The sequence below is a fragment of the Podarcis filfolensis genome (genome assembly GCF_964270895.1).
Source record: "Podarcis filfolensis genome assembly, chromosome: 3".
Classification (NCBI taxonomy): Eukaryota; Metazoa; Chordata; class Lepidosauria; order Squamata; family Lacertidae; genus Podarcis; species Podarcis filfolensis.
In genome coordinates this window covers 24,157,610-24,184,689 of record NC_139606.1, presented here as the reverse complement: position 1 = coordinate 24,184,689, position 27,080 = coordinate 24,157,610, and the positions used below count along the sequence as shown (strand labels likewise).

The 27,080-nt window shown below is 39.8% G+C and overlaps 1 protein-coding gene across 3 annotated transcripts in view; it reads right to left on the bottom strand.

Annotated features, from left to right (window-relative positions):
• CSMD1 (CUB and Sushi multiple domains 1) overlaps window positions 1-27,080 on the bottom strand; it is a 937,839-nt gene that overhangs the window by 321,624 nt on the left and 589,135 nt on the right. For 2 of the 3 annotated variants that reach the window (XM_083606880.1, XM_083606881.1), the window contains exon 7: window positions 14,237-14,314. In XM_083606880.1, the coding sequence (XP_083463006.1) occupies window positions 14,237-14,314 (78 nt within the window). Of the gene's footprint in view, window positions 1-14,236; window positions 14,315-16,437; window positions 16,541-27,080 lie in introns of those variants that run through there. The other variant, XM_083606882.1, reaches the window with a different exon arrangement.

Sequence of the window (27,080 nt, the reverse complement as noted above, 5' to 3'; positions counted from 1 at the left end):
GGCCGGATTCAGATAATGGCTCACTATTAAAGTCTTTCCTCTTTTTGCCAAGCAAACAAGGTGACCAGTTCTCGGTCCTTTTCTCACTAGGATGGGCAAGGTAAGAAATGGAAAAGAACTCTGGGGGAATTATAGGAACTGCTCATCGCAAAGTCCTTCGTTTCCCTACTAGTGGCATTAGCTAAGAATATGATTTAAACCTCAGACTCTCCAGTTGTTAGCTGGCTCTTCTAGCTCCAACAAGGCAGAACTTACCCAGTGCTCCCCAGGACTCAGTACACTTCTCTTTAAGAACAGGTATACTTTCCTGCTCCCAGCGCTAAAGGGCTAACACATATCCATAACAAGCTCAGGTCATACTTCCAGCAAAAGATCCTGAACCTCTCAGCAGTGTGTTTATGAAAATACAGGAGTGCTGGATGCATACATGTGAGTCCAGGTACACACTTGTAACATTCACACAGTTGAAAACTAAAGTCACCAACTGAAAAGCAAAAGCACACTCCATACTGGAATTTGAGCTCTACCCAAATATAAATTGAAATTCTTCTATTGTTTCTGTTTGGCGAAACTGCTTTTATATTACGCTTCCATAGCTATTTTTAAGCATCATGGCCATAAAACCTACACTCCACATTTTCCTCAGTATTATTCTAAAACCATCTGTCACATAAGTCTGCCCAACAAGATGGCAAGAGTCAATTTGGCTGAAACCTACATACTTCTAGAAGGTCTCTCATCATCACAACTGGTGCCTGCTATTTAAGCCAAGTAGCACCTGTTTCACCAAGTGATTAGTAGCACAGTGAGATAAGCAAGCAGGGCTTCTGAAGTCTAATGAGAGAAGATGGAACAGCTTTAAAAGACAATACCAAGATAATGAATACTTTAATTAATGCTTTCTGATCTGGTTCTCTAACAATAAGCCACAACGTATCTGCTATTTATTTTATTTTATTGCCTGAAATTAACCATTTTTCTGGACTCATTCTTTCTACCATTACATGGATATGATCTTGCTATGCTTACTAACTTGGTGTCATGCACTGGTAGAACACAGAGGAATGGTGGGAGGAACCAACAGGGAAACTCCCAAGGGAAGAAGGTTCAAAGCCCAGGGAGTGTTGGTGGGACTATGAGTGATCAGAGAGATGGGAAGAGGTGGTCTGGAAGCTGAAGAGGTAACAGGGCTTAGTGAGCTGGAAGAATCTGTGGCAGAGAGAAGTGCAGAATCAAAGGCAGAAGCTGCAGCAGAGGAGAGATAAGTCAGGCTGGTGAAGAGGCTTGGATGTCTCCCCCTCCTGCTGCGACAAGCTCTCATCCCCACCTCGTCTCTCAGAATCAGAAGAAAGGTTGGCTTCACACAGACACAGTCTCTGATTGCCTGGGGGGGGGACATGGAGAGGAGGGGACTTAAGACAGCTGTTGGCAGGTGGCAACTTTCAATCTCAGCAACCGATCCATGGGGCAAGACCTACCAGGGATGAGCTGCAGTGCTCATTAGGCTTGACACTCTGCCAAGTGTGCAGATCATATTCTTGCTAATAAAGAGTTAACTGCTACTTGCACAATGTGATTTACTGCTGGCTCGCTCCTGACCCTTGACCCTTGGCCTTGTGCTGAAAACACCACCTACAATGCAAGAGCCTTAATATTATGGCTATGGCTATTACCCCTAAAAATAATACGTAACCTACACTACCCATTTGCCTATGAATCATTCACACTCACACTCGCACATGGACATATACAGTATATACATGCAGACAATTTATTTGACTCCAATATCACATATATTTGTAATGGTTTTTTCACGTTTTTGGGGGGAGGGGGACTTCTGATAAATTGGAAGGTAATCTTCAGCACCACAACTTTCTCCTTCCCCAGAAAAAATACCTTACAAGTTCCACCAACACAACATCAGAACACCTCTTTTTCAGTCCCTGTTCCTTAAAGCCCTGTTCACCCTTGTTCATTTCTTTAAGAAAATCAAGTGCTTGTTGGCAAAAGTATTTTGGAACACGATCAACAGATTCCTTGACATAACTTGTATTTTTACAGAATGAAAGTGTGGTAGAGGATCGGTGTTATTTTGCTATCTTGCGGCTGGAACGCTGCAGGCAGAATTCTGATAGCAGCTCTTGAAAGTGCTTTTATTACCAAAAGTCCCAGTGAAGTGATTGGGATATCTGAGAACAGAGTGATTTATGAACACTCCTCTTAACACAGGCCCATCTGGAACTACAGACATGCATTGGTATTTAAGATTCCAATTTAAGCCAAAGAACAGGTTCACAAGCAGCAAGTGAAAAAGAATAAAACTCCATACTTGATTTTTATTTTTATTTGGGCAGTATTCCTTGACATCTGGCAGCACCTTAATTTTTTTTTTAAAAACCACACACATAAAAACCTATTTAAGAGGAAGCCAAAGAGCCAACTTCATGTTTTTCACACACTGACACTTTTTATCTGCTTCCAACATTTCTTGTGATCATGGTGAATTTTTTATGCAAGGTGGCAGGAGGTGGGAGATGGAAGGTGATTAGTAGTAAACAGAAGACATATGAATAATGATACAGGAGAGATATATTTGCTACTTTCTCCTTGGACATCTTTTATGGCTCCTTTAAACATTGGCCGCTGGCCCAGACATCGATTACCCAGCTATTGCTGTACCTCATTATGGCTGTATCTTCCATGACTTTTTCATGATGTCTCTAATGTCCTTTTCCCAACAGAAATGAAGTGATTACCTTTCTACTGATAAAGCTGTTACAGTAACGGCATGAATCTATTCACCTACAGGGAATTCAAAGCTGTACCAGCTGCGCTTAAGTTCTTACAGCTTTGCTTCTTCTCTATTGTTTGACAACCTTACAGCTTAACCATTTTTTAAAAGTTTTCTTTTTCTTTTTACTGGAGAAAATGTGATTATTACAGTAAGAAAAAAGCAACACAAAATGCTCCCCCCCACCCCGAATTTTACATAATCCATGATAAACATCAATCCTGATCCAATTTTGGATTCATTTTAGTCATACTTTTCAAATGCAGAAATAACAGTGGAAGGGGCAATCAAAATGAACAAGTGGTAGGTGTACTTTCCTAAGGATGTCAGGTTAAAGCCTTTAGTTTAGGCTGAGGGGGGAGATGAGACTTAAGGGGGGCAAAGGATGGATTTATACAATCATTCATGGTATTAGTATAAAGAAAAAGGGGTCTATAGTATATAGAAATAGGGTGTTAGTATTCATGGTGTTAGTATATAGAAAAAGGGGAAATATTTATCTCCTCTCTCTGGGGTCATCCGGTGTAACTGATTGGCAAGAATTTAAGAACAACGAAAGTACCTCTTCACATAGCACATAATTAATGTATGGATTTTGCTGCACAGGACGTGTGAATGGCCACAAGTTTAGATGGCTTTAGAATGGGATTAGATCCATCCATGCCTGCTTGTTTCTTCAGTGCAATTCAAAGTGTTTTTTTTTTATCTATAAATAGCTGCAGACCTGGTAACCGGAGGACCACTGTCCTCCATATAACCCTGTCCCAAAATCTTCCACGGAGACACTTCAGGTACTACTGAACTGATGCATGAGAGGTCATTCTCTGCAGAAGCTCTCACTTCTAGAACTCCCTCCCATCAGGAGATCTGTGTGGCTCTTTCACTGGCTGCCTTCAGAAAGTCAATGAGAGACGCTTCTTTTCAAAACCAAACTTCTGAGCCCAGCTTGATATTTTAGCTACTGTTGAGTTTTGCCATGGTTGCGTTCATATTATTGTGTTTATCTAGTTTTACTGGGCTGTATCCAAACTGAAGCTCTGCTTGCACAACAGTGCACGGCGGAACTTCTCCTCCTTCTCCTGTCCCCTCCAGCCCACCAGGAGCCATCAAAAGCAGCTCTGGGGGGGTTGGGTTGGGGGACACCATACTGTAGAACCTACAGAGCCAAGCAATTCTCCCCAATAATCACCTTCTAGAGCCAGCCAGCCAAGACCCAACTCAGACAGTCACCCCAGAAGGATACCATGCATGACAGTACTGAAAGTGGCTGAAAGCTCTAGGAGGGTCAACAGCCACTCTCTCCCAATTTTTCTAGATACTAAGGCATATTATATACTGCACACAAACCTGTTGTTTGCTCCAACAGGCTTTTGTTTGCTTGACAGAAAAGCGGACTGCGATTGGTTTTCAACCATATCCCACCCACTATTACGCCACTTCAGCAAATCCAAGGTGGCTTTGCATCTGTGTGTTTTTGAAGGTTATCACATGTCAATGGGTTTTTTACTCCCATTATCCACGACTATTGGCCATGCATTGTTGGGGCTGATGGAAGCTGGATTCCATCAACTTCTGGAAGGCTGGTGACCCACCTACACCCTTCTAGTGGTGTGGAGGTTTGGGGGAAAACAAATTGGAGCAGAACAAAAAAGCACTGGGGGACTGGCGGGGGGGAGGTAAACGTCTGGGTGGGATAAATTAAACATTCTCTCCTTTACCTCCATACCTTTCTAAAACTGCTTTTGGGGACAGAGGTGAAACAGTATCTGTCAGGACATTGTTACATGTGTTTGTATGTCATTTTGATCAATGCTTTAAGTAACGTTTCTCTCTGGGTATTAACAAAAGGGATGGGTGGGCAAAACAAAGAGAACTTTCCTGGAAACCCTTATTATTCGGATGGATCTTAATGAGTTTCTATAGCAAGCAGATATGTGTACCTGTTTAGGGACATGTGAAACTGTTTTGGCCACCCATGGAGCCACTGCAACCTCAGGGTGTCATGCCTCAACATCATTCATTATGCATTATTGCACAGCTTCTTATTTCAGTCTAGGGCATTCTGCCCAGTGTGCTTTAATACATGAGGACAATATCTCTTGTGAATTAAGGCAGGCCAAAAAAAGAGAGGGGGGGAAACCCTTTCATTATGACACCATTTCTGAAAAGCATTAAGGAACAGAGGGATCTGCAGAGATAAAAAGCAAGACGTCAGAATTAAATAATATACACTACAGTTAATGTCGGCTATGAGAGTACACTTTTTATCTTAGTATTCTGCTTAGTAATTAAGTTAAATGAAATAGGGAACTAAGTGACATGCTGTGCTTGTTGAGTAAGTGAATGGGAGAAATGAGAAAGCATTTTGCAGAAGTCTATCTCCTATTTTGCAGTAATAACGCATAATGATCACCCCATAATGTTGGGTGGCTTGCCTTTCATGCCCTTACTTTTTGTAGTGTTGGGCTTTGAAAATAATTTGCACAGAAGATTACAGCGCAAATGGAGTTTTTGTGAATTGATATAGATCAGATATGCAACACAGAAATCAAGGGAGTCAGTTTATAGCACAATCTTTTGCATGTTATCTCCTCAGAAATGAGTCAATTCAATAGGATTGCTCACAAGTTAAAGTGTTTAGGATTGTAGCCATAAGTTTTTAACAACAACATTTTATAGTAACCTATATGCAAAAAACACAGATTTTGAAATTGTAGTTTCTAACAAGTAATTTTGAAGAAATCCATTTCCTCCAAACTGACAACTACTAATGAATGGTTCAAGCCTAAGTAGTGGCAACCCTACATTTTGGGGGCCCTGAAAGTTTGAACCTTCATGGTGGCTGCTTCACAACCAGCAACAAGGTCTGGGAAACCTCCATTCTTCAATGGAGTTGTTCCATGACAGATGTCCACACCATCTGTGCTACTGACTCTCAAACTTCGGGATTGTTGAAATATATACAACAACAAAACAATCAATTTGAGTTATGCAACTTAGATGGGGTCTACTAGACCCAACATTTTAAAGCAATGTGGACTAAAGTCACTTCTGGGGCCACTGATGCTTAAGTTTCATTAGTTTCATAGTAGATCCGTCCCTGAGCCGAATGGAAGACTAAAGCCTGAAAACCAAGGACTGAAAGTGTATATAGTCTATCAATTAAATAGGCTAAGTGCAGTGAAATGGACAAGGGAAAGCAGAAGCTACTAGCAGCAAAAATACTATGTGATAATAAATGTATATATACAGTTCTCATGAATAACTACGTTTATCACATAGCATGCAAACAAATTGTGTCCTCCATCATGGAGGGCACGTGTTGCGGTGAGATCACCTAAACTGCCTCCCTGTTGTGGGGCGGGACCGTTTGGATAGCCACAACACCCCATTGGTTGGCCCTCGGTTGCTGGGGTATAAATTCAGCCTGCTGGGTCGTCTATTGGCTACCGAGGGGCTATTTAAGCTGCTGCACATTGCTGGGAACTTTCTCTTTCCTGCGACGTGCATTGGATCACCCACCCTCCCTCCCTACATTTAGGGCTGTTCTTTGGCCTTGCTATGCCTGTCTAGGGGTCGTCTGTTTTGGAGCAGGAGCCAGGTAGGAATTTTGCCATTTGGCTGATTGGCTGGTGCCATTTGGTTTTTGCCTACCGTGTAGCAAATTGTCACAACTTTGTAAGGTTGGTGGTTAGGCATTGGTTCAATGTCTTGTGGAGGGAAAGTGATTGGCTGTGCCTGCCCCTCTATCGCTGCTGCTAGAGAATTCCATTAAAGGAATCCAGGGGCTCACCTTGTTTTTGTCCAAACCCTGTCAAGGGACTAGGGCCACGCCAGAGCCCCTGGGAGCATCTGGGGTGAGCTGTGAGATCGAAGCCAGCTTCTCGCTCTCCCAGGATGCTTTCTCTTACTGACATATGGTGGTGCCCAGTGTCAGTCCTGTTCCTGCCACTGTGCAGGTTCAGGTACTCTGCAACCAATGCCTAAGCAACCACTCACATCAATAAAGTTGTGGCCAAAATTAATGCCAAAAACCTTAAACTATATTCTGTGCCTATTGTGTCTTTATTTTGGGGGTGGTTTTGGGGGTCTTCACACGCAAAAGGACTATCAGGGCATTTTGGTGAATTAATGTCAGCAGGAAACAGTTTATTTTTGGATACATGGATTTTTAAAAACTTTATACCCATTTTAAAAAGACTACTTAATTTGTACTTCAACTTTTTAGAATCCTTCCAATTCCATTCTCTGCTACAATTATTTATTATTATGCATTGGTTCTACACATTAATAATAATAATAATACCTTTATTGTCATTGTACAACCTTTGTACAATGAAATTAAACGAGCCTCCCTCCCCACCCCAAACACTCAATCTCTTATCAAACAACACACCACCTGGCAAGTCAATTTCGCTATGTTATTTTCCGTTCAACAGCCTAACAGCCCACGGATCGAAGCTATTTTTTAGCCTGTTGGTACAGCTACAGCCTGTTGGTGGCTGGGGTGTGAGTCATCCCTGAGAATTTTCCTCACTCTCCTAAGGCAACGATCCCTTGTGATGTCATCTAGAGGGCTCAAGGGACATCCCATGATATCATGTGCTGTATTCATCACCCTCTGTAGAGACTTAAATGTTTTCTTTAGTTTTTTGAGAAATTGCTTATCAAAATATGTTACTATTAGTTATAAACAAAAGAAGCACCTTGTTTTGCTCCTGGTTCCAAGTGATGCTTTTCTTCTCAAATGCATATAGACAGCAATCCCCTTCACAGCTAGATTTATGAACAGCACTTTGAAGGATATTTTAGCTCCTGCAGTGACAAAGGCCTATTTTCCAGAAACAAGTATAATTTACTAATCTGATTTATGAAGCAATCTCCACAATTTAATAAAATAACATTGCATAATATTATTACATAGGACCGTGTATCATTGTTGAGAATGCTAAAATCTTTAACACTTGGGAAAATCTGGATTATTACGTTTTATGATGGAACAAAGTAGATCAGGGTAATTATCCCTCTTGTTTCATTAAAGCTTTATGCAACTGTGAGAGTTTAATGCTGCTGTTATTTTTCCCACTGTCAGAAACTGTTCCACTGCAAAATCTACAATTCTCAATAAAGACAGAATTAAGGTATTAACTTCACACTGGAGCAGTAGTGAGTGATGTGCTGTAATGTTGCTGCAGACCACTCTGTATCTAGCCAAAATTCTAACTAAAAAATGTTCCTCTGGCTGTTTTCAAGTAGTTATGAATCCCAATGCACCAGGAGTGAGAGACCTATGAACCTCCAAAAGTTGTTTTAAATCAACTTCTATTAGCCCCAACCAGCAAAGCCACTAATCAGAGATTATGGAAGCTGTGGTCCAGCAACATTTAGAGGACCATAGGTTCCAAAACACTGCAATAAATTAGTTGTATAAATGTCTGAAAATGAGAAGGCTTGTTAAGAATAATTTTAGCACCCTTATAAGAGGTTATAATTTGCAAGACCCTTTGGAAAGGTTAGGTTTGTTAAAACTAGTTTTAAATTTACATTGTAGCTCTATCCAGCAAGGTACAAACAATAAAAGCTAGGGTCAGTTAACCTAATAAAGGGCTAACTACACTTAGTTTGCACATAACACCAAACCTTAGTAGAGGATCACTTGGTTTATTACCTCACAGAATAGACAAAAGCACCAGAGATAAAGAACAAACCTAGAAAGTAGATTGAACTGGTTTTGTCACACTTCACTTACAACTTTTTGGAAGGTAATTTCTCCTTTAAAAAGGGGGGGAGTTAAAGGACCCCTGGACGGGTAAGTCCAGTCAAAGGTAACTATGAGGTTGCGGGTCATGTGGCCAGCATGACCAAACTGCTTCTGGCACAATGGAACACTGTGACGGAAACCAGAGTGCATGGAAATGCTGTTTACCTTCCCGCTGGAGCGGTACCTATTTATCTACTTGCACTTTGTGCTTTCAAACTGCTAGGTTGGCAGGAGCTGGGACAGAGCAACAAGAGCACACTCCCTTGCAGGGATTCGAACTGCCAACCTTCTGATCGGCAAGCCCAAGAGGCTCAGTGGTTTAGACCACAGTGGGTCTGGGTCTGGGTTTGCACATAGCACTAAGCTCTGGTTATCATCAACTAAAGTTTATAAAAGCCAGCCACAAAGATGGTTAATGAGCAACCTTAAACCATAGGCACCTACTTTTGACAGGTCTGTCTGAATAGGAAGATCTTAGCCTACTGGCAGAAAGAGGGAATTCAATAAACCATTGCTTAGTGTTATTTGTGGAGATACAAATGTTTGTATGGTTTCCCTTCTCTGGCAAATAGCCAATTTTGTGAAGTTAGTGCATTGAGTAGAAAGGATTAAAACCTATTTCCCATGGTGAGCTCCCAATGTAGCTCAGATCCAGTCTCAGATATTTTTAAGAAAAGAGGAAGACTGGGAAATGTGGTGCAATTGTCCTGTATAAAATTGAATTTGGTCTATAGAATGAGTTACCTTGCAGACAATGCTGTTTATTTACTACAAATTATTCAGAGCTTTGTTGCTCTGAATTTCTGTTTAAATGCCCACACACAAGGATCAAGTAAATGTCTATTTAAGAGAGATCAAGAAATCAAATGTTTTATCCACGTGAGGTATTAAGTATGAAAATTTAACTTTTATGTCTTTGTGAAACTATGGGTAAAGTTGAGTATTAATTTCCTATATGCTAATTGCTGCAATATTAGTAAAAGAAACTATTAAATGAGCAAATGAATGTGTGTTGTATTTAGTAAGGCAACCTTCATTGAGTAAGTAGATTAGTATTTCGTATTTGAAATAGTTTTCAAAGTATGTGTGTTTTGTATTTAAATTATTTAAACATGTAATTTGCTCAACTATGAATGTGTTTGCAGGATCAAGCATATTTCTTAGCAGCATATTAATATTGGTAAGTGAAGTGAATGCCTTTTCTTCATTTAATGTTATTCTTTACAGCCACTTAACATATTGAGCAAATAGGTTAAATGTTTAGTCTGACCCAAACAGAATGTTTGTTAAGCACAAAATGTCAGCAACTGATCCTATTGCTTATCTAACACTGTATTAATTAATCAATTGATAAACTATGAAGTGGCCCTTCGCATGTCTATAGCAAAGCATGTGGGTGGCCAGGTGTCCTACTTTGATGATCAGTCATCTCTTTGACGGTTTCCTCTGTCTGGAGGAATGTACAGTTGGTGAGTCCTGTTTTTAGGATAAAGAACCATAATTAGACAGAACGGAGGTCTTGAAGCTGACCATCAAATAGATAGCTGACTGAGCAGCCACACAGATCATCTTGTCACAGAAACAGGCAGCCTAGTGTGAAGGGGTGCTCACCTGACCTCCTCCGAACAGGTGAGTTGCTGCTGCTTACTGTAAAGAACAAGTGGAGGGACAAGGCGGTAGGAAGGCTGGCATGGTGTAAACACACCAGCAGGACTGCTGCAATGTCATCTTAGATGAAGGAATGGGAAACAAAGCCAATTGCCCATAATGGTACCAGCAATTGACTGGTTTTTTATGGACTAAGTTTGAATATGTTGATGAGATTCTAGCTTCTTATCCTTATCAGGCTAAGCTCTACTATAACTGAGCCACAAGGAGCAGACTGGAATTATGGGTAATGAGTCAAAGGGTATATATTATGAAGTCTTCCTAATGCTCTTCAGGTTCAAAGGCCAATGCTCTAGCATGAGCTACTTATAACTCACAGTAAATCTCAGGGAACAGAACAATTACGTCTGAGTTCCAGCTTCCACTGCTGTATGTACTATACCAGATCAAGAAAGGTTAGGTTGTATATGTTCCTGATGGGAACCATCCCAGCAGATTTTTCAGCATTTATTAGGCCATTATTTTGTTTATATTATCTCTATATAAAGGTTTCTGAGATACATTAGCACAACCGAGAACCATACACACTATAGGCTAAGCAGAAAGGATCAGACTCTGTTTGGAATGGCTCCCCATGACTTGTATGTGGAAGAATACACTAAATATAGGGTATAATTTTGGAAAGGTGAAGAGGGCTCAGAGATATAATCCCACCAACCGCTCCTGAATTTCACTTCAGCTTGTCAGGCCTCTCCCCACACTTTCACAAACCTACCATGCTGGAGGAAAACAGAAGCCAACAATTAATTCTAAGCTGTCCTGCATTGTGGATGTAAAAGAAAGTACAGGGTTTTTATTCCTCCTGATTCCTTGAACTGAAGGAATAATAAAATTCTGTTCACAGATTCTTAAGCTGATTCTCACTCCGCAATGAAGATGTCTGTGCATGTTTGGAGCCTACTTTGGGAAGTATGGGTTTTTATACCTCATGACATGTTGTCTTGGAAGAATATAAATCAAAACATTGCAATTGTCAGACTTCTCATCTGCAATGGAGGATCAGGGCATGCTCACACGTCTGCAACACAGGGATCTAGAAATTTAGGAAGAAATTTTGGGCTGATGCATTGGCTGATGTTTTCTGTGCTTACACACACACACACACACACACACACCTTACCTTGATAAACTGGTAGGAAAGAAACTGTCAGACAAGAGGGACAGCAGTAGGGCAGGAAATCCCCACCCCAAGATTGGTCTTTTCGAGCTTTGGAGAGTTCTTGGGAAATGCCTCAGCTTTTTACGAATATTTTCCAAATGGTTCAGAAGGAGAATTAAGAGATCTCAGAGGTTTTAGGATTAAGCAGGTTGACATGACAGTGGAACCTCGGGTTGCGAACGTGATCTGTGCGGGAGGCAAATTCACAACCCGCAGCATTCGCGACCCGCAGCGCCACGTCTACGCAAACGCGTGATGCGATTTGGCACTTCTGTGCATGTACGAGTGCCGAAACCTGGAAGTAACCTGTTCTGGTACTTCCGGGTTTGGCGCGGTCCGTAACCTGAAAACACGCAAACCGCAGCCTTCATAACCCGAGGGATAACTGTAATTCCAATTGGGGAAAAGAAACTATGTTCCTTGGGACAACTGCCTACCACTGCTCACTGCCTATCACCACTTTGCTTTTACTGTACTGACAGATTTGTATGGGTGCAATCCTTGGGATGATACACTCCAACAAGGTCTGCAGGTGATTCTTTCACGCATCCCTGTCATCATAAATAAGGGCATTTTCCATTTGTCTGAGCAATATATCTGAGAACAGGATGAGAGAGTGAGGAAGCAAAATGTCGTTTCATTTTAATGCTACAAAGCATCACGGTTTGCTATGAACTCAGCATGAACGAAGACAGAAATATATTGTTTGTAATGTCACCCTGAGCTTTTATATCCCATTGCATTACATTAGTAATAATTTCCCCAAAATGGTTAACCAATGTAAATACTGCTTTCCCCTTAATTTTCCTCATGCAGCCAACACTGAATCAGCAGGGTTAACCTGCCTTAGAATTAGCTGTTTTGGCATCAACTGCTGAGTAACACAGCATGTGCCATCAATTCATCTAAATGTGTTACAGCAGATCAATACTGAATCTGTAAAGCCATTTGTTCTTTGACTCTACATGGCAAAAAACATTGCCTTAAAAATAACTCAATTTTCTCCATCTGAGACAAAACGGAACATCAACGCTATAAAAGTAAACAGGCAGCACAATGGGCCCTGCATTTGAAAAATGTTTTTTTTTTTTTCAAATGAGGTTTAAGTGGGAGTTGGTTGTTGTTGTTTTTCTGACTACAAGAAATATGTTATCTTTATAGAACATTTTCTGAATATTATTTTTATGCAAATTATTATAGACAGGGAAAACATGAAGTTTCACTTGCCTCCGGGGAGAAAGAGGATATGGACAAGCAATATCCTATATATTCAAAATTGAACAAATTATTAAAGAATGAGGCTGCCATCTTATACCCATTTACCAGAGAGTAAGCTCCATTGAACTGAATGGGGCTTGCTCCTGCGTAGGCATGTATATGATTGGGCTGTGAATCAAAAAGATATGACACATTAGCAATAAATAATGTAAGATCTAATCTAAATTTCCTTTACAAATGTGCCATAGAAAACGTTACACAGAATAAAACTAGCAGTCCCATCCAGATAATTTTAGCTAATGCAGTAAGCTGAAATATTATTAGCAAACAGCTGGTCTGTGGCACAACATCTCACTTTCCCTTCATATCGTTTCTCAAAATTCACCTTTTCCACGAAGGTTTTGCTTAATCACACACACTCCAAATGTTGCAATGCAGTCCAAGCACATTTAGTGTTTAAATCATAGAATAATGTCAAAATAGAGAGAGAGAGAAATGCTACAAAATTTGCAGTGGGGAAGTCTTACATAATCTTGAGGAGGAAACAAGGAACTAATACAAGGTTTATCTTCATTAGCGGATAGTCTGTATTAATAATTCATTTGTTTAATAGAATATATAATAGCATCATTCCTCTTCAGAAAAAAATAATAATAAAATCTGGTCTTTGAAAAACAAATCAACAGCAGACTGCACCATAAATATTGTTAATAGCATGTCCTTTGTTCACTTTCTGTAATTAAAGACAGCATCCCAACAATACATACTCCAAAAAAGTGGCTACCTTCAGAATTTGTAGGTTCAAATGCACACTACAAGGACAACAAGGGTGAAAACCTATAACATTTGCCTGCAAGTAACTCCCATTGAACTCAGTTTTCAATCAACCTAATTAGTATGACTATCTCTGCTTTCTGTAACATACTTCCGTGCAAAGAGTAATCCTAACACTGTGGGGCCTACAGTACCATACCTGGAAGATATACAAGTATACCAATTCTGTTTATCAAACACATTCACTTTGCGCAACGCATCATATTTATACCATTTTCATTTTCCTTGACTATTATGCTGTACTCTTGGGTTCTCAGACACAGGGCCAAATATAGTCATACCGTTCACACTCTGGAGATATTGAGTCATTACATTAAGTATACATTGAGATAACCTGCACCCAATTGCAAGGCAAATACACCCCCAGATGGAAGGGAGTGGGAAAGGACCGGGAAAGAGAAGACCCACCTCATTCCCACTATTCAGTTGCCTCTGTACCCCCACCAACACACATACACCTCCTGGGTTCTCTCTCTCACTCCATTGGAGATGAATGAATCTGTCAATTTAAGTTTCTCCCAGTTTCTCATTTTTCCACTTTGAAGTTCAGTTCTTCACATTTGCTCATCAGTTTGTGGTTCGTGTTTAACGTCCTCACGAAAATTCACCAGCATTTTAGTGTGAGAATTTCTCCCAATACGCAAATTTCTGCAAGGAATTTCATCTCAACATTTTTGGGTTAACTTTTTTTTTTTTTTTTTTTGGTCAACCTTGGTTTTAAAGCTCTGTGTCTGTGTCTTCCAGACCAAATAATCAAAAATTACCCACACAGTCTTAGGAAAATATTTTTTTGTTAGGGACTTACAGACGGAATTCTTGTGGTTGCTGTCTTTGTTAGGTAGCATCTTGACCCCTCTTGATTTTAGTTCAATTGCCTTTTTCACTGTAAAAGAAAAAAGACAAAATGGTAGAAACACATATTGCATTCAATATTTATTTACTCAAATTTGAATAAATGTGGATATGGGACACCAGTTTATTTTCCTATAAGCAGTGCTATTTTTTATAGAAAAAGTAGTGCCGGAACTTACCAGGAAAACCTCACTTATTCTCTTAGAATGGCAATGGCATCCACTTGAGAGGTGCCAGAACTGAGTTCCAGCTGAAAAAAATCCCTGCCTATAAGTAAATGTATCATTTAGTCATTATTTTAAATGATTTTGTAGAGAAGTCTTTATCTCCCACAACCAAAAGTAAAAATTCCCAATTGCTCCACTACTAACTTGTTAAATGAAGATGCATTTTTATATATGAAAGTGGATACAGATATTAAGCACTTCATCATAATGGAATAGAGTTCAAACATGTTTGACTTTCTTTAATTCATTGGGCTGCATTTGACCCATCATGCTCAAGTTTTTCATGGTTGAGTGGCTACTGACATTCAAATTTATGTGGCATGTCCTCAACAGTCATCTTGAGAACCCTCAGCTTCATACTTAATCGGCCTCAGCACAAAACATGCACCAACTATTTAGTGCTAAAAATACCTTTCTTTCCAAGCAACAAGACTTTTGCCAACGAGCTTCAGTGATGACAGAGATTTACAGACACACTGACTAGACCATCGAAGTCAATGAGCATGTGGCAGTACCTTGAGCAGTTCCTATGACATGGGAAAAACCTATTTGTTGGTATTTGCTGCTGTTTGAAACTTAATAGTTGAGAGCAGCTTGAGGGAAGAAAAACTCTGGGTGGGGGAAGGGTTAAGTACTCCTACCCTTCATCCCATGGGTTATTTCTCCACTCACAAACACCACCTCTCAAACTGAGTTTTCTTGTGCCAATCAGTCTGCTGTTACATGCAATCATATGCAGTCTGGTTTTTATGTAATTGACTAACAAATATCATTAAAACTTAGTTAACTTGTGGGGACATGCAGTCAAATCTAACACTGTGAATTATTGCAAGTTAGCATGTGAAAGGGTTAAGACCATAGAGCCTGATAGGCCAACTCAGACCACAGAAACATAATTGGTAGAGAAGGTTCTGTGTGATATAATACCCGCCTTTACTCCTGGGAGGGAAACAGCAAATAAGTATTTCCTGTTCCCACTCTCTCTTTGATGAACAATGCAGACGGACATCTATCTACTTGCTCCAGCATTAGGGACATGCCTGAAGACGTTTCTGCTGCAAACACAAGTATTTTACCTGCATTTATTTTTACTGCTCTTACTGCTAAGATAAAACGCTTGACTGTGAGTAAACTATATGTTTTAAACTTACTTTTCAGTCTGTAGCCTGTTTCTTTGACAAAAAGGGTAACAAAGGGGGAGATCAGCCTAACAGCTAATTCCCATGCTTTCAATTAAACTCCATAAAATGAGATTTAAACTCTGCTCAGTTCCACATTTTTAGACACAAGTGAGAAGTGGATCCTTTTGTCCATTAACCCACATACGTGGGTCTGTAGGGAAACAAAATATAGTTAATTATATAACTTCACCTACCTAATAAAACCCATAACTTTCCCGTTAAAATCAGAATATCATTATGGAAAATATGGAAGAAAGAAGGATATTTGCCAATATTAAATTGGACATCAGTTTCTTAATTTTAATCAGTTAACATGGCAGGCGTTTGCAGCAGGTCACTTTTTGCCTGCATATCAAAGTACCACACTCTAATAAAGCTTTATTGAAATGATTCAAGTATGTTCCATTAGAAAGCCATGGAAATCGGACAAGTCTGGGGTTTTGTTTTTGTTTTTTAATCATGCTGGCAGTTTCTGTCAACGTGTTTGAAGTGTCTCAACTGGTATTAATGTTCTCATTATTGAATTTCATAGGAGACATAAAAGCATTATTGCCTTTTTATGTTGTTCTGTCTGTGAGAGACTGAGAGGGTGAGAAATTACAAGACTTCAACAAATTTCCCTCCACAACAATCGTCTGGTTTGTCTATTGCAATGTGAGACACTCAATTTTTTAATTATGTGTGTTCATCATTATCTCCCGAGTAGTACTCGGGACTCGTGCACTTCTTGCTGTGTGACAATTTACCTCAGGACTGTGCCGAAGGCAAGAGGGTTGATACAGCATCAATTCCATTTGATCTCATGTATTGCAGAAGAACAGAAACCACCACCTGGTTCTATGTCTCCAATGATTCCAAAAGAGTTGCTGCTTTGTGACAAACAGGCCTCAGAACCACAAAGCAATGTGAGTTTGTCCCAACAAAGTCCTGCTGTGAGGCTTCTCCCGCTTGAAAATGGATGATCACCCCAGAGGAGGTCCATGTGATGTCACAGTGGCCTTTGAGGTGATCATTTCCTAGTTGGAGAGGTGACGGATCATGATTCCTTTGCGGATCCATGATTCCTATTTTAATGTATTTAGATTGATCTCTGATTACTTTTATCTGACAATAAACACCTGCAGTCCAGATACTATTTATGCTAATGGAGTTGGATCGCACCCATTGATTATATTATTTAGCTATACAAGGCCTAAAGGAACTAAGAAAAGCACACACTGGTAATCAAGAGCATTCCCCAGAGGCCTTTACAAATGGACCTCAGGAACATGTTCCTATTTCTTTGTGATATGTGGGACAAACCCCATTTCCCAAGGGAGGAATGCCTAGAAAGTGTAAGGCAGCAGTTCTTTCAAAAGCAGCCCCTTCTTTCATAGTCACAATTGAGGGTTGGGTGGAGTAAGGGAGGTGCAACAGGGTGGAGAAGCAAGGCATGGATACATTGTGCTTGAGACATCACAAGAATGTTCAGCCAAAAGGCTTAAATGGTGCCTGGGAGGCAGCGAGGGCCTTTATTGAGCTGTTGGGCAAGAAGCAGAGTGGAAAAAGTCCTTGGCACCAATTGATGCATTCCTAAGGTGGTCTGAGGAGGGTGGGCAGTGAATGGTCTCAGTGTGCTTCAAATTTGCCACTAGGGGACCATGTTGGATTTTTTTCCAATCCGCATTTTGGATTACAGATTGGTCCCCCGCCCCCACTTCACTCTGAATAGCAAGACAGAGTGCTACATGATCTACTGTGTTGTTTAAATAGGTTAATCTTCTGCATCTGGGTGCTTTAGGTGTGGGAAAAGACAAAAAATGGTTTAGCCTGGTGACGCCCTTTAGGCACTTTTCAAGTGATGGGTCAGCCCCAAGGCTCAGTTCCCGGACTCTTGTTCAGGGGGTGGGGTAAGGGCCTCCTTTGAGGCTGAAATCTCACATCTACCTGGGGTTCTGCAGTCCCAGGGGGTGATGAGATAAGGCCTTCTTTCTCACCTGCAAGCATGGGTCGGCCAATGGCTCTTGTTATCCAGTTAAGTTAGTTCCCACCCCATAGTCATCCCCATCTGCTGATTTAAATTTAAGGTCTAAATAAAAGTCACCTGGTTCACTCCCTGCTTGTGTGTTTTCCTATTGTGGTGCAAAAACCGGCCACTAGTCCCAGGGTTGAACAGCTGAGCTTGGCAGCTGGAGGTCACAGGGCTAAATCTGCCACTCATATTTTAACCAGCTCTTCTTCCATTGAAACTTTGTGACAAGATAAGCATGTCATAACCTATCCTTTCCCCCATTGTGCTCCTTGTTAACCTAGTCTCAAGCAGGGCAATTCATTAAAGCAGCTGCAGTAGCTCCATTAGTGCTAGATATCTGCCCTCTTGAGATGAACTAGAGCCCCATTTTGAGGTTACGGATTAGGGCTGAGGTTCTCAGTATGATGCCCATAAATACCACAGCACCCTCAGACACCTCCTGGTGCCCACAAAAAAGCATTCCCTACCCACATTTATTACACACACACACACACACAATTTGGCCTTTGGGGGGTTGTTTAGTTGTGAAAGGGTTGCTTTTGGAGATCAAGATTTAAAAAGGTTGGAGATCCCTGGGTTAGGGCAACATTTGCTTGGAAAAGCACTATAAGTGGAAATATTATTCCATATAATTTATTTTGACAGTTTATATACTGCTTAATTACAGTAGTCTCTAAGTGGTGCACAGCAAGCTCAACAAATATAATAGAGATAAAATAAAAGTATATAATAACTTAAAACACCTGCAGAAATGCCTATTCCGTATGTTCTTTTTTTTTACCGCACTTATTTCCAGTTGTATTAGTTGAAAGCTTTCATTCTCCTGGTTCATTTAAAACTATTACAGTTTTGCATGATTGGCTTTCTGGAACCAGCCCAAAAAAATAATTGTGCACCTAAAATGTATTAAATGTGATTATATGCCAACCATTGGAAAGGGGAGGAAGGGAGTGTGCACTTCTACAGCAGTGCCCAAATCATGTTAAAGATCACATTACAGTGCGAGAACAAAGAGAAAAGCAGGTAAGAGTTTTCTCCACCCCATTTTAATGTATTTAGATTGATCTCTGATTACTTTTATCTGACAATAAACACCCACAGCCCAGATACTATTTATGCTAATGGAGTTGGATTGCACCCATTGATTATATTATTTAACCTGGTATAAAATGTCTTATCTGCATTAGATAAAGAATCCATGATCCATTTTTTGGAGAACTTTGCACTGAAAAATATATTCAAAGCATCTAAGGCAGGCTTCCTCAAACTTGGCCCTCCAGCTGTTTTGGGACTACAACATGATCCCTAGCTAGCAGGACCAGTGGTCAGGGATGATGGGAACTGTAGTCTTAAAACATCTGGAGGACCGAGTTTGAGCAAGCCTGATCTAAGATACCAAGAAAAAGTGGTTGAACTTGAAAGTATTATTATAAGCCTCGGATCAAAAATATGCACAATAAATTAAGATAATTATATTCAGCAAGTAAGTCTACAACTTTATGTTAAAAATAGGCATCTGAAATAGAAAAAAAAACTATGGAAGAGAAGTATGAACAAATTAACTAAGACATAAATAGAGCAGATGTTAATTGTGCTATTAATTAATTAATTGTGCTGCTTTTTCAGTGGCTGAGTAATCTGATTACAAAATTTTTTTGTAACTAGCAGCTATATATTTCACTAATTATTTCATTTTATTACTAATTTATTGCAATGATTTGACAGAGCTTCAAACCTACTGTACTTTAAAGAAAAACCATCTTCAAAATCTAAAGTATTTGGATGTGCATGTGCATGTTTAACTGATTTATTTCACTACAGAACTTCAAGGGTAAATCCAACAAATATTTAGTGTGCATTTTATGAAAGAGTTTGCCATGAAGCCCACATCACTGTTGGGATCAGGCCTGGGTTAGCAAGCTCTGATGGAGATTGAAGAAACAGAGAGGATGGATCTCTCCTGACTTCAGTCACTTTGGAATGGGGAATAGGGATGTCAGCACTCCCCTCTTACATTCCTAAAAAACAGGAAGTGTCAGTGGAGACTGGAGGGGTTTTTATCATGTGAGGGGGAGACTGTACTGGAGGCGGCAGCAACTTAACAGGAGCAGTCTTGCCACCTGCCGATTTTGCAAATTGGATTGGAGCAGACCAACCTGCGCCAAGGGATAATGCACTTGCCATTCCAATATTTCTATCAGGCAGGAGAGTCTCAGAAGTGAGTGCACCATGCCTTGTCTTTTAAAGCTTGGCAACAGGAGTGGGAACTTGTTGGAACATCTTCATCAGTGTGGTGTAATGGTTAAGAGCGGTAGTCTCGTAATCTGGTGAACCGGGTTCGTGTCTCCGCTCCTCCACTTGCAGCTGCTGGGTGACCTTGGGCTAGTCACACTTCTCTGAAGTCTCTCAGCCCCACTCACCTCACAGAGTGTTTGTTGTGGGGGAGGAAGGGAAAGGAGAATGTTAGCCACTTTGAGACTCCTTAGGGTAGTGATAAAGCGGGATATCAAATCCAAACTCCTCTTCATCACTTCCTTCCAGTTCTGCCCGCTCCTGAACTTCTGAACTGTGCCTCATGAGCCAGGAGACTGCTACATGCCTGCATGACTCTTTTCCTGAATAATGATCTTTTTCTTACTTCCAAGTAAGAGGTTTTGTCTGCGTATTTTGGGTAACAGGAAGTACAGATTTTCCCCAGTCAAATGATGAAGGAAGATGATCTGATTAAGCTTACACCCAGTCCTTTTATGTCAGGCGTGGCCAAACTTGGCCCTCCAGATGTTTTGGGACTACAATTCCCATCATCCCTGACCACTGGTCTTGTTAGCTGGGGATGGTGGGAGTTGTAGTCCCAAAACAGCTGGAGGGCCAAGTTTGGCATGCCTGTTTTATGTGAATGGGTTGGCTTCTTAGCTGAAATGAACGAGGACTAAGTACACATGTAGGAACTCCATGAGTATGTTAGAACACATTCTTAACTGTGGACTGGGCTGGGTGTTTACATAAGAATTGCAGTTAATGGGGGGGGGAGAGGGTTTCATCTAATGGTCCCCCCTTCTGCAAGTGTGAAAGAGTCTTTCCATTCACAGAAGAGTCTTTGGTCTGGTGGGGAAATCTATTAACAGAAAAGGAAGGGAGCTGATTTTCCTTTTTCACTTTCACATTCGAGACTTCAAGCCACCTTCAACTCTAGAGCATATTTACATAAGGTGAATGGCAAATTAACAAAAACAACAACAAACCCCAAAACACTCCCATCTTCTTTTGCTGGCATTGTCCTCTGAACAGAATGGCACCACTTGATCGACTACAAAACTACTACAAAGCAGATATTTGGGTTTTCCAGGTTTTTGCACAACAATGCATTTTACCATAGAGTTTGTTTCTTTTTTCCCCCTGTGCAATTTTTCTCCACTGAAGATTTATTCCTACAGCTTCAATTATATTCAGTGTTTGACTTCAGGATTATCTATTTGCCGAAGCCTGAATTATTCAAAGTAGTCAAACAGAGGAGGCAGATAACTTCTGGAGCATAATGATCAAAACATGTTACGTCTCTCTGACCCATTCTCTGTTATGTGGCCACAATGCATCAAAATTAAACTTTAAACAGCGTGTGGCAGGAATCACTGGCATGCATTATAAACTTAGCCTTTCTTAACTTATGCAACTCCTTGGCTTTACTTTTAAACTTGTGGGAATGGTTGGAAGAAAGTGGTACTACAATCATAGCAACACAATACAAACTGAAAATAAATTCTTGAACCTTAAAGTAGTGCAGGGGACACCAGCATTATTTTTTTTTACCAAAAAGGAACCTCGGAGGCACTAGAACATTTGGAGGAAAGTCAGAGGCATTTGTTTTCCAGGTTCAGCTTCAAACAAGTTATCTGACCTTTATGAACTTTTCACACAGGTTATGTTGAGCAAGCCAGCATGTGCTTCAATTGCCCTTGCTGTGCAAAGTGAAAACATCAGTGGCAGATATCAAGACCTGCACTGTGACTTTCTTGAAAAACAGCAATGGAACAACTTCCCTGATGAAATCTACTGCTGCTCCTCCTTTCCCACCTGCTTTTAGGAAGCATGTGAAGCCTATCTATATTGTAAAATGCTTCACTGTAGTGTTTTCATTCCCTGGTGGTCTTGTTTTAATACAGCCTGATTTTTCAATACACACACACAAAAGTCCCCTGAAGCACAAACAAATGAGCCAAACCAATTCTGCACAAATAACTGTTCAGAAGTCAGGTAGAGACATGCAGGATGCTGCATTCAGAATAAGTTTAAATTCTGATTTGGAAGTATGAAGCTATTGAAAAAGACCCTTAGTGGTATTTCAGTGATATATCAGTGGAAGCAAAGATAATGGTGTACTAGAGGTTGGGTTGCTGATGGAAAATTCTAGGCCTAGTACACCATTTTATTTTTTGTTGTTTTTACATTTCTATACCACCCTTCATCCAAGGATCACAGGGCAGTTTACAATATAAAAACAGAGAAATACATAGTTTTAAAGGCCATAGATTGTTGAATTAGGCCAAGGCTTGGAAGAAGTGGAATGTTTTTGCCTGTTATGAAGGTACCAAGCAGTCCTTCTTTTCAGGCGCCGTTGAGAGAGTATACTGCTTGGCTATGTGGTAGAGCTCTGAGATCACTAGAATAGATACAACTAAATCTCTCTGTTGATGCCTCTGGGTCAGATCCAGACAGATGGCGTGCTTCAACTGAATCCTTGCAGAAGCAGAATGACTTCAACTTCTGAAATGGGACTTTCTCCCCTCTCTTCCCACCATGCACCCCACACCTTCCCCACTGCTCCAGAGGGTGAAAGAAAATCCATAAAAAATAGGGGGGCAGGTGGGGGAGGAGTCCTGTTGCATAAGTGGAAGTTGGCCTGATTACACAAGGATTTACTTAGCCTGTGTTGAATACAATGCTTAGTCCACTTCAAAGAGACTCGCTGAAACCAATGGCATTTAGTCCTTCCCCTCTCTAGGATGGACTACATTTGGATCCTGTTGAGATAATATTGTTGTACATCTTTCTTTCAACCATAGTGCAGAAACCTCATTCTTGAATTTTTCTGTTCTCAAGTAGTAAGTAGTAAAAAGTAGTAAGTAGTACCTTTGGTGGACGTGCCCAAAGATTAAGGCTTTCTGGGAAATGATTTATAATGAAATGAAAAAGGTATTTAAGTATACCTTCTTGAAGAAACCAGAGGCTTTTCTCTTGGGCATAGTCGGCCATTTGGTGCCAAAGAAGGACAGAACTTTCTTTATGTATGCTACAACGGCAGCAAGAATACTTATAGCAAAGCACTGGAAGACGCAAGATCTACCCACTCTGGAAGAATGGCAGATGAAGTTGATTGACTGTATGGGACTGGCAGAAATGACTGGCAGAATCCGCGACCAGGGAGAAGAGTCGGCAGAAGAAGATTGGAAGAAATTTAAGGACTATTTACAGAAATACTGCAAAATTAATGAACTTTGAAAGATGCTGGATTGAACTTATGTGGTCTCTAGCTGTTATGATAAAAAGAACTGGGATTAATATTGTTTAAGTCATAAAAATTTTTAAAAAAGTTGATTGGAAAATAAGGTGTTAGTTAAAAGGAATGTTAAGAGATTAGGATTTGCTGGATTAACAATTTGAACTAGAAAACAAGAAGGGGAGGTATGAGGAAGTCAAAGAAACATGTTATTGAAAAATTGTTATCGAAATTGATTTGTTTTTAATATTTTTCTTTTTCTTTTTCTTTTTGTGTCTGTATAAAATTGGAAAATTGAATAAATATTTATTTAAAAAAAAGAATTTTTCTGTTCTCAATCTCTCTACTCAACTCATGTTCTCTTCTCTCCTCTTCATGCCTTTCCCGTCTATGAAGGTGCAAGTACAATCACTGTTTCCCAATAAAGCAGAAAATCACAATGGTAGCTGATTGTGGGGGGGGGAGTATAAAATTGAAAATGACCTCAAATGAAGCAGTTTTATCTTGACTAGCCAGTTTCAAACTAAAGCTGAAACTTGTGTCTCAGGAGCAACCAACAATAGGTATCATTTCGCTTTCAATTAGCTTGAGGGCCTCAGCAATGTGGGAAGCAATATTGAGTAAAAGCTGAATTCTCAAGATTAAATCTTTCACTTGTAAAGATAGCCTACAACAGCACAGCCACAATGGTGCTTTAATCTCTTTTAATCAATCTTTCAAACATGTGAAACAGAATTAATCCTGCACAGCCCTTTTTTGATCAGATTGTTTGCTTAAGACCATTAGCTTTGTAATTTGTTATGATATGCTTCTTTTCCCATAAAAGTGATTATATTTAGCTCAACAAATAGATTGTACAATGAATTACCAGCCAGACAAAAAGGAGATTGCATGGTAGGAAACACTTCAAGTTCAGGTCATTTATTGTTTTGCTCTGTTTTAAAAACACATTACAAGAGTTGCAGTTCTGAACACAAGCTGACTCAATCTTGCTGGATTTATAAGTATCTGAACTTCTTTTTGTGCAGCTGGTGGATATGTCACCATGAATATCCGCAATTTGGTAAATTTTGATATACACAAGGTTTATATGAGACAGTCAACTTCTACTTTTTTAGAGTTGTTATGACAACGAAAACTATTAACAAGTACTTGAATATTCACAAAACATGAATCAGGTCATTTGTTAAATCTGAGCCATTTTCTCATGTCTCCTGATATTTGAGTCTTCATGCTAATATGTACTGCTTCTGTGGAAAACATCTGAAAATGGTCACAGTAAAGACAAGCTAGTATAATGATTACAAGTAGGGATGGCTTTTAAGAGCCCTTCTCTAAGGAGAGGAGAGGTGTTCAAAAATCCACGCTGAAGAAATTATACATCGTTCTATTTCAGGTAATTGAATGACTTCACTTTGTTAAACAGGGGGAGATTTAAGAGCCATCTCTGTGGTGAAATCCAATTCTACTGCCAACCTAATGCCTCATATCAACAGAGTTATCATGTTGGTACTAGATCAAGACTAATTAATTCACACAGGAAGATTCAGTATTGTGGGTAGATTGCTATGTTGTTTTTAGCTGCTTTATTTGATGATGCATTTTAGTATTTACTGTTGTTTATTTTATTATTTAGTCAGGGCTTTTTTGTGTGTTTGTCTCCAGTATCCAGCCTGGTATTTTTAGTTATGAAGGGTGGGTTATCAACATTTTAAATAATAAGTTACCAAGAGACTGTGGAGGCAAATGAGAAGTCTGAATTTAAAAGTAGTTTGGAAATTACCATGCCGTTTCCCAATTTTTAACAAAATGGCTAAGCATATTTGCAAGTCAATCTGACAGGTGGGTCTCTCCATTTTAAAACATCACTGAAAATTCATAGCTGATGGATTCAGTTAAGACGAGGTAATAATATAAAGAGAAAACAGTATCAACATAACCGCTGAGCAACAAGATGTAAAATATGTCACATCCTGTAAGAGGAGGGATGACTTGGAAAAGTGGGATAGTATCTCCTATACAAGCCTAACATAAACATCAGTTGTTACGCCTGATGTTGTTGTTGTTGTTGTTGTTATAAATGGAACAACAACAACAACAATCACCCTACCTCCATTTCTGACAAAGGGTCAACTTTTTCTTATTAAAAACATGGGCAGGTGTTTATGTGAGGTGGTACCCATGGGGTAAGGGCCAGTTTTAACCATGCAAGCAAGATCCTTCTTTTTTAGGTGAAAATATCAGAGGTGTGGCCAGAAACAGCAACTTCACACAAATGTTTTCCACACAGATTTTGGTTTCTTAGTGACAATCACCCCCATTAAAAGGAATGGAAAATGAATGACTTTTGTGAATCAAAATGTTACTCTTCTTCAGTTTAACAACTTTAGTTTTATTTAACGGAAGGCAAATCCCCATTGCTTGTAGTGTTGCTTTCCGGCAAGTAAGTATGCTTAGGACTGCAGCTGATGTTAAATGAAACTGTACGTGCGAATTTGTAAGTATAACTAATTACTAACTCCAGGTGTATAAACAAGTGACTTTCCCTTGTTTTCTTTCCACTTTAATCACAAAAGTTGATTTTAGGCAAAGATTTATCAGGTAGGAACAAAATCAATAAATATTCCATTTTAGAAAAATTGCTTTTTGATAAATATCCTTGTGGACATATAGAAAAAGTGACAACACTAAAGCTCTACTTTTCTCATAAAACAGAAATCTAATAAAGATGCCCACAAAGAAACGTCCAGCAGTCTGAATAGTGTGCTTTTTCTGAGAGTTGGGAAACGAGTCAGATTTCTGAGTGTTGAATCATGAAGATCTAGTATACCAATATAACAAAAAAGTATATAACTGATTGCCATCAATGCAGGAAATCATTAAGGGAGCTCTCTCATAAAACTATTATTTGTATCCTGCACTTCACCGCCAAGCCCAGTTCTCTAGTTGGTCCTTGTCAGGTTCGGAGCAGCAGAGCCTTCCGTTACTTGGGCTAGTATTGAAATTATGTATGGATATAGCACTCCCAAGTGGGTGGGCTGAATTCAACTAAATAGTTAAAACGATTAGGAGCCAGAGCAATGAGTCCTGATAGCACAATGAGGCTTTCTTCCATCTCCTGTCCCCCACTGGCTCTGTGCAGTTGGGAAAACACCCAGAACAGTGCATGAGGGGAGGGGAGGGGAAGAGAGAAGAGGTTGTTCCATCCAGCAGCACAAATGCTAGCACTGACCAAGGGAAACTCCTTAGTGTTACTTTAAATCCCACCCATAATTTTTGTACACAAGACTTGGATGGAAAGTTGCATTGAAAAAATTGGGGAAGTGCAACTTTCGATGGTTGCCTTTTTTCTCTTCTTGGATTATTTTGCAAAGTGTGCATTAGGTCCGTTTGCCTTTAAATGTGAACTGGATCTTCTTTTTTTACCATTCGTACAAGTGGGTTACCCAAATCACTTGAATTAAGTCCAACTGGCCATGGTTATTTTGGATCATCAACAGACCACTTGTGTAAATGCAGGTCATCTTATGAGGGAGACAGTATTTGTACTGTTCTCTAGGATTTTGTGCCATGTTGCAATTCAGATTCATATAAGCACCACCTTAGATGAATGGAAATGAAGTTATCATTCTGTGCTGTTCTTCCATTTTAAAATAGCCCTCTGGAATAAATTACTTTTGTTAAATCAAAGTTTATCCTTTATTTTGTGTTTCAGTGAAGACAGATTTATTTAAGAGTTTAGATTCTGTTTAAGTAACCATAATATTGAATAAATTAAAATGTATACCATAAAGAGAAGCACCCAACTCCCCCACCCCCAAGTTTTTAAATTACAAAATTTGAAAAGCTTCATCTATCAGAACGTGACATGGCATGATCATTCC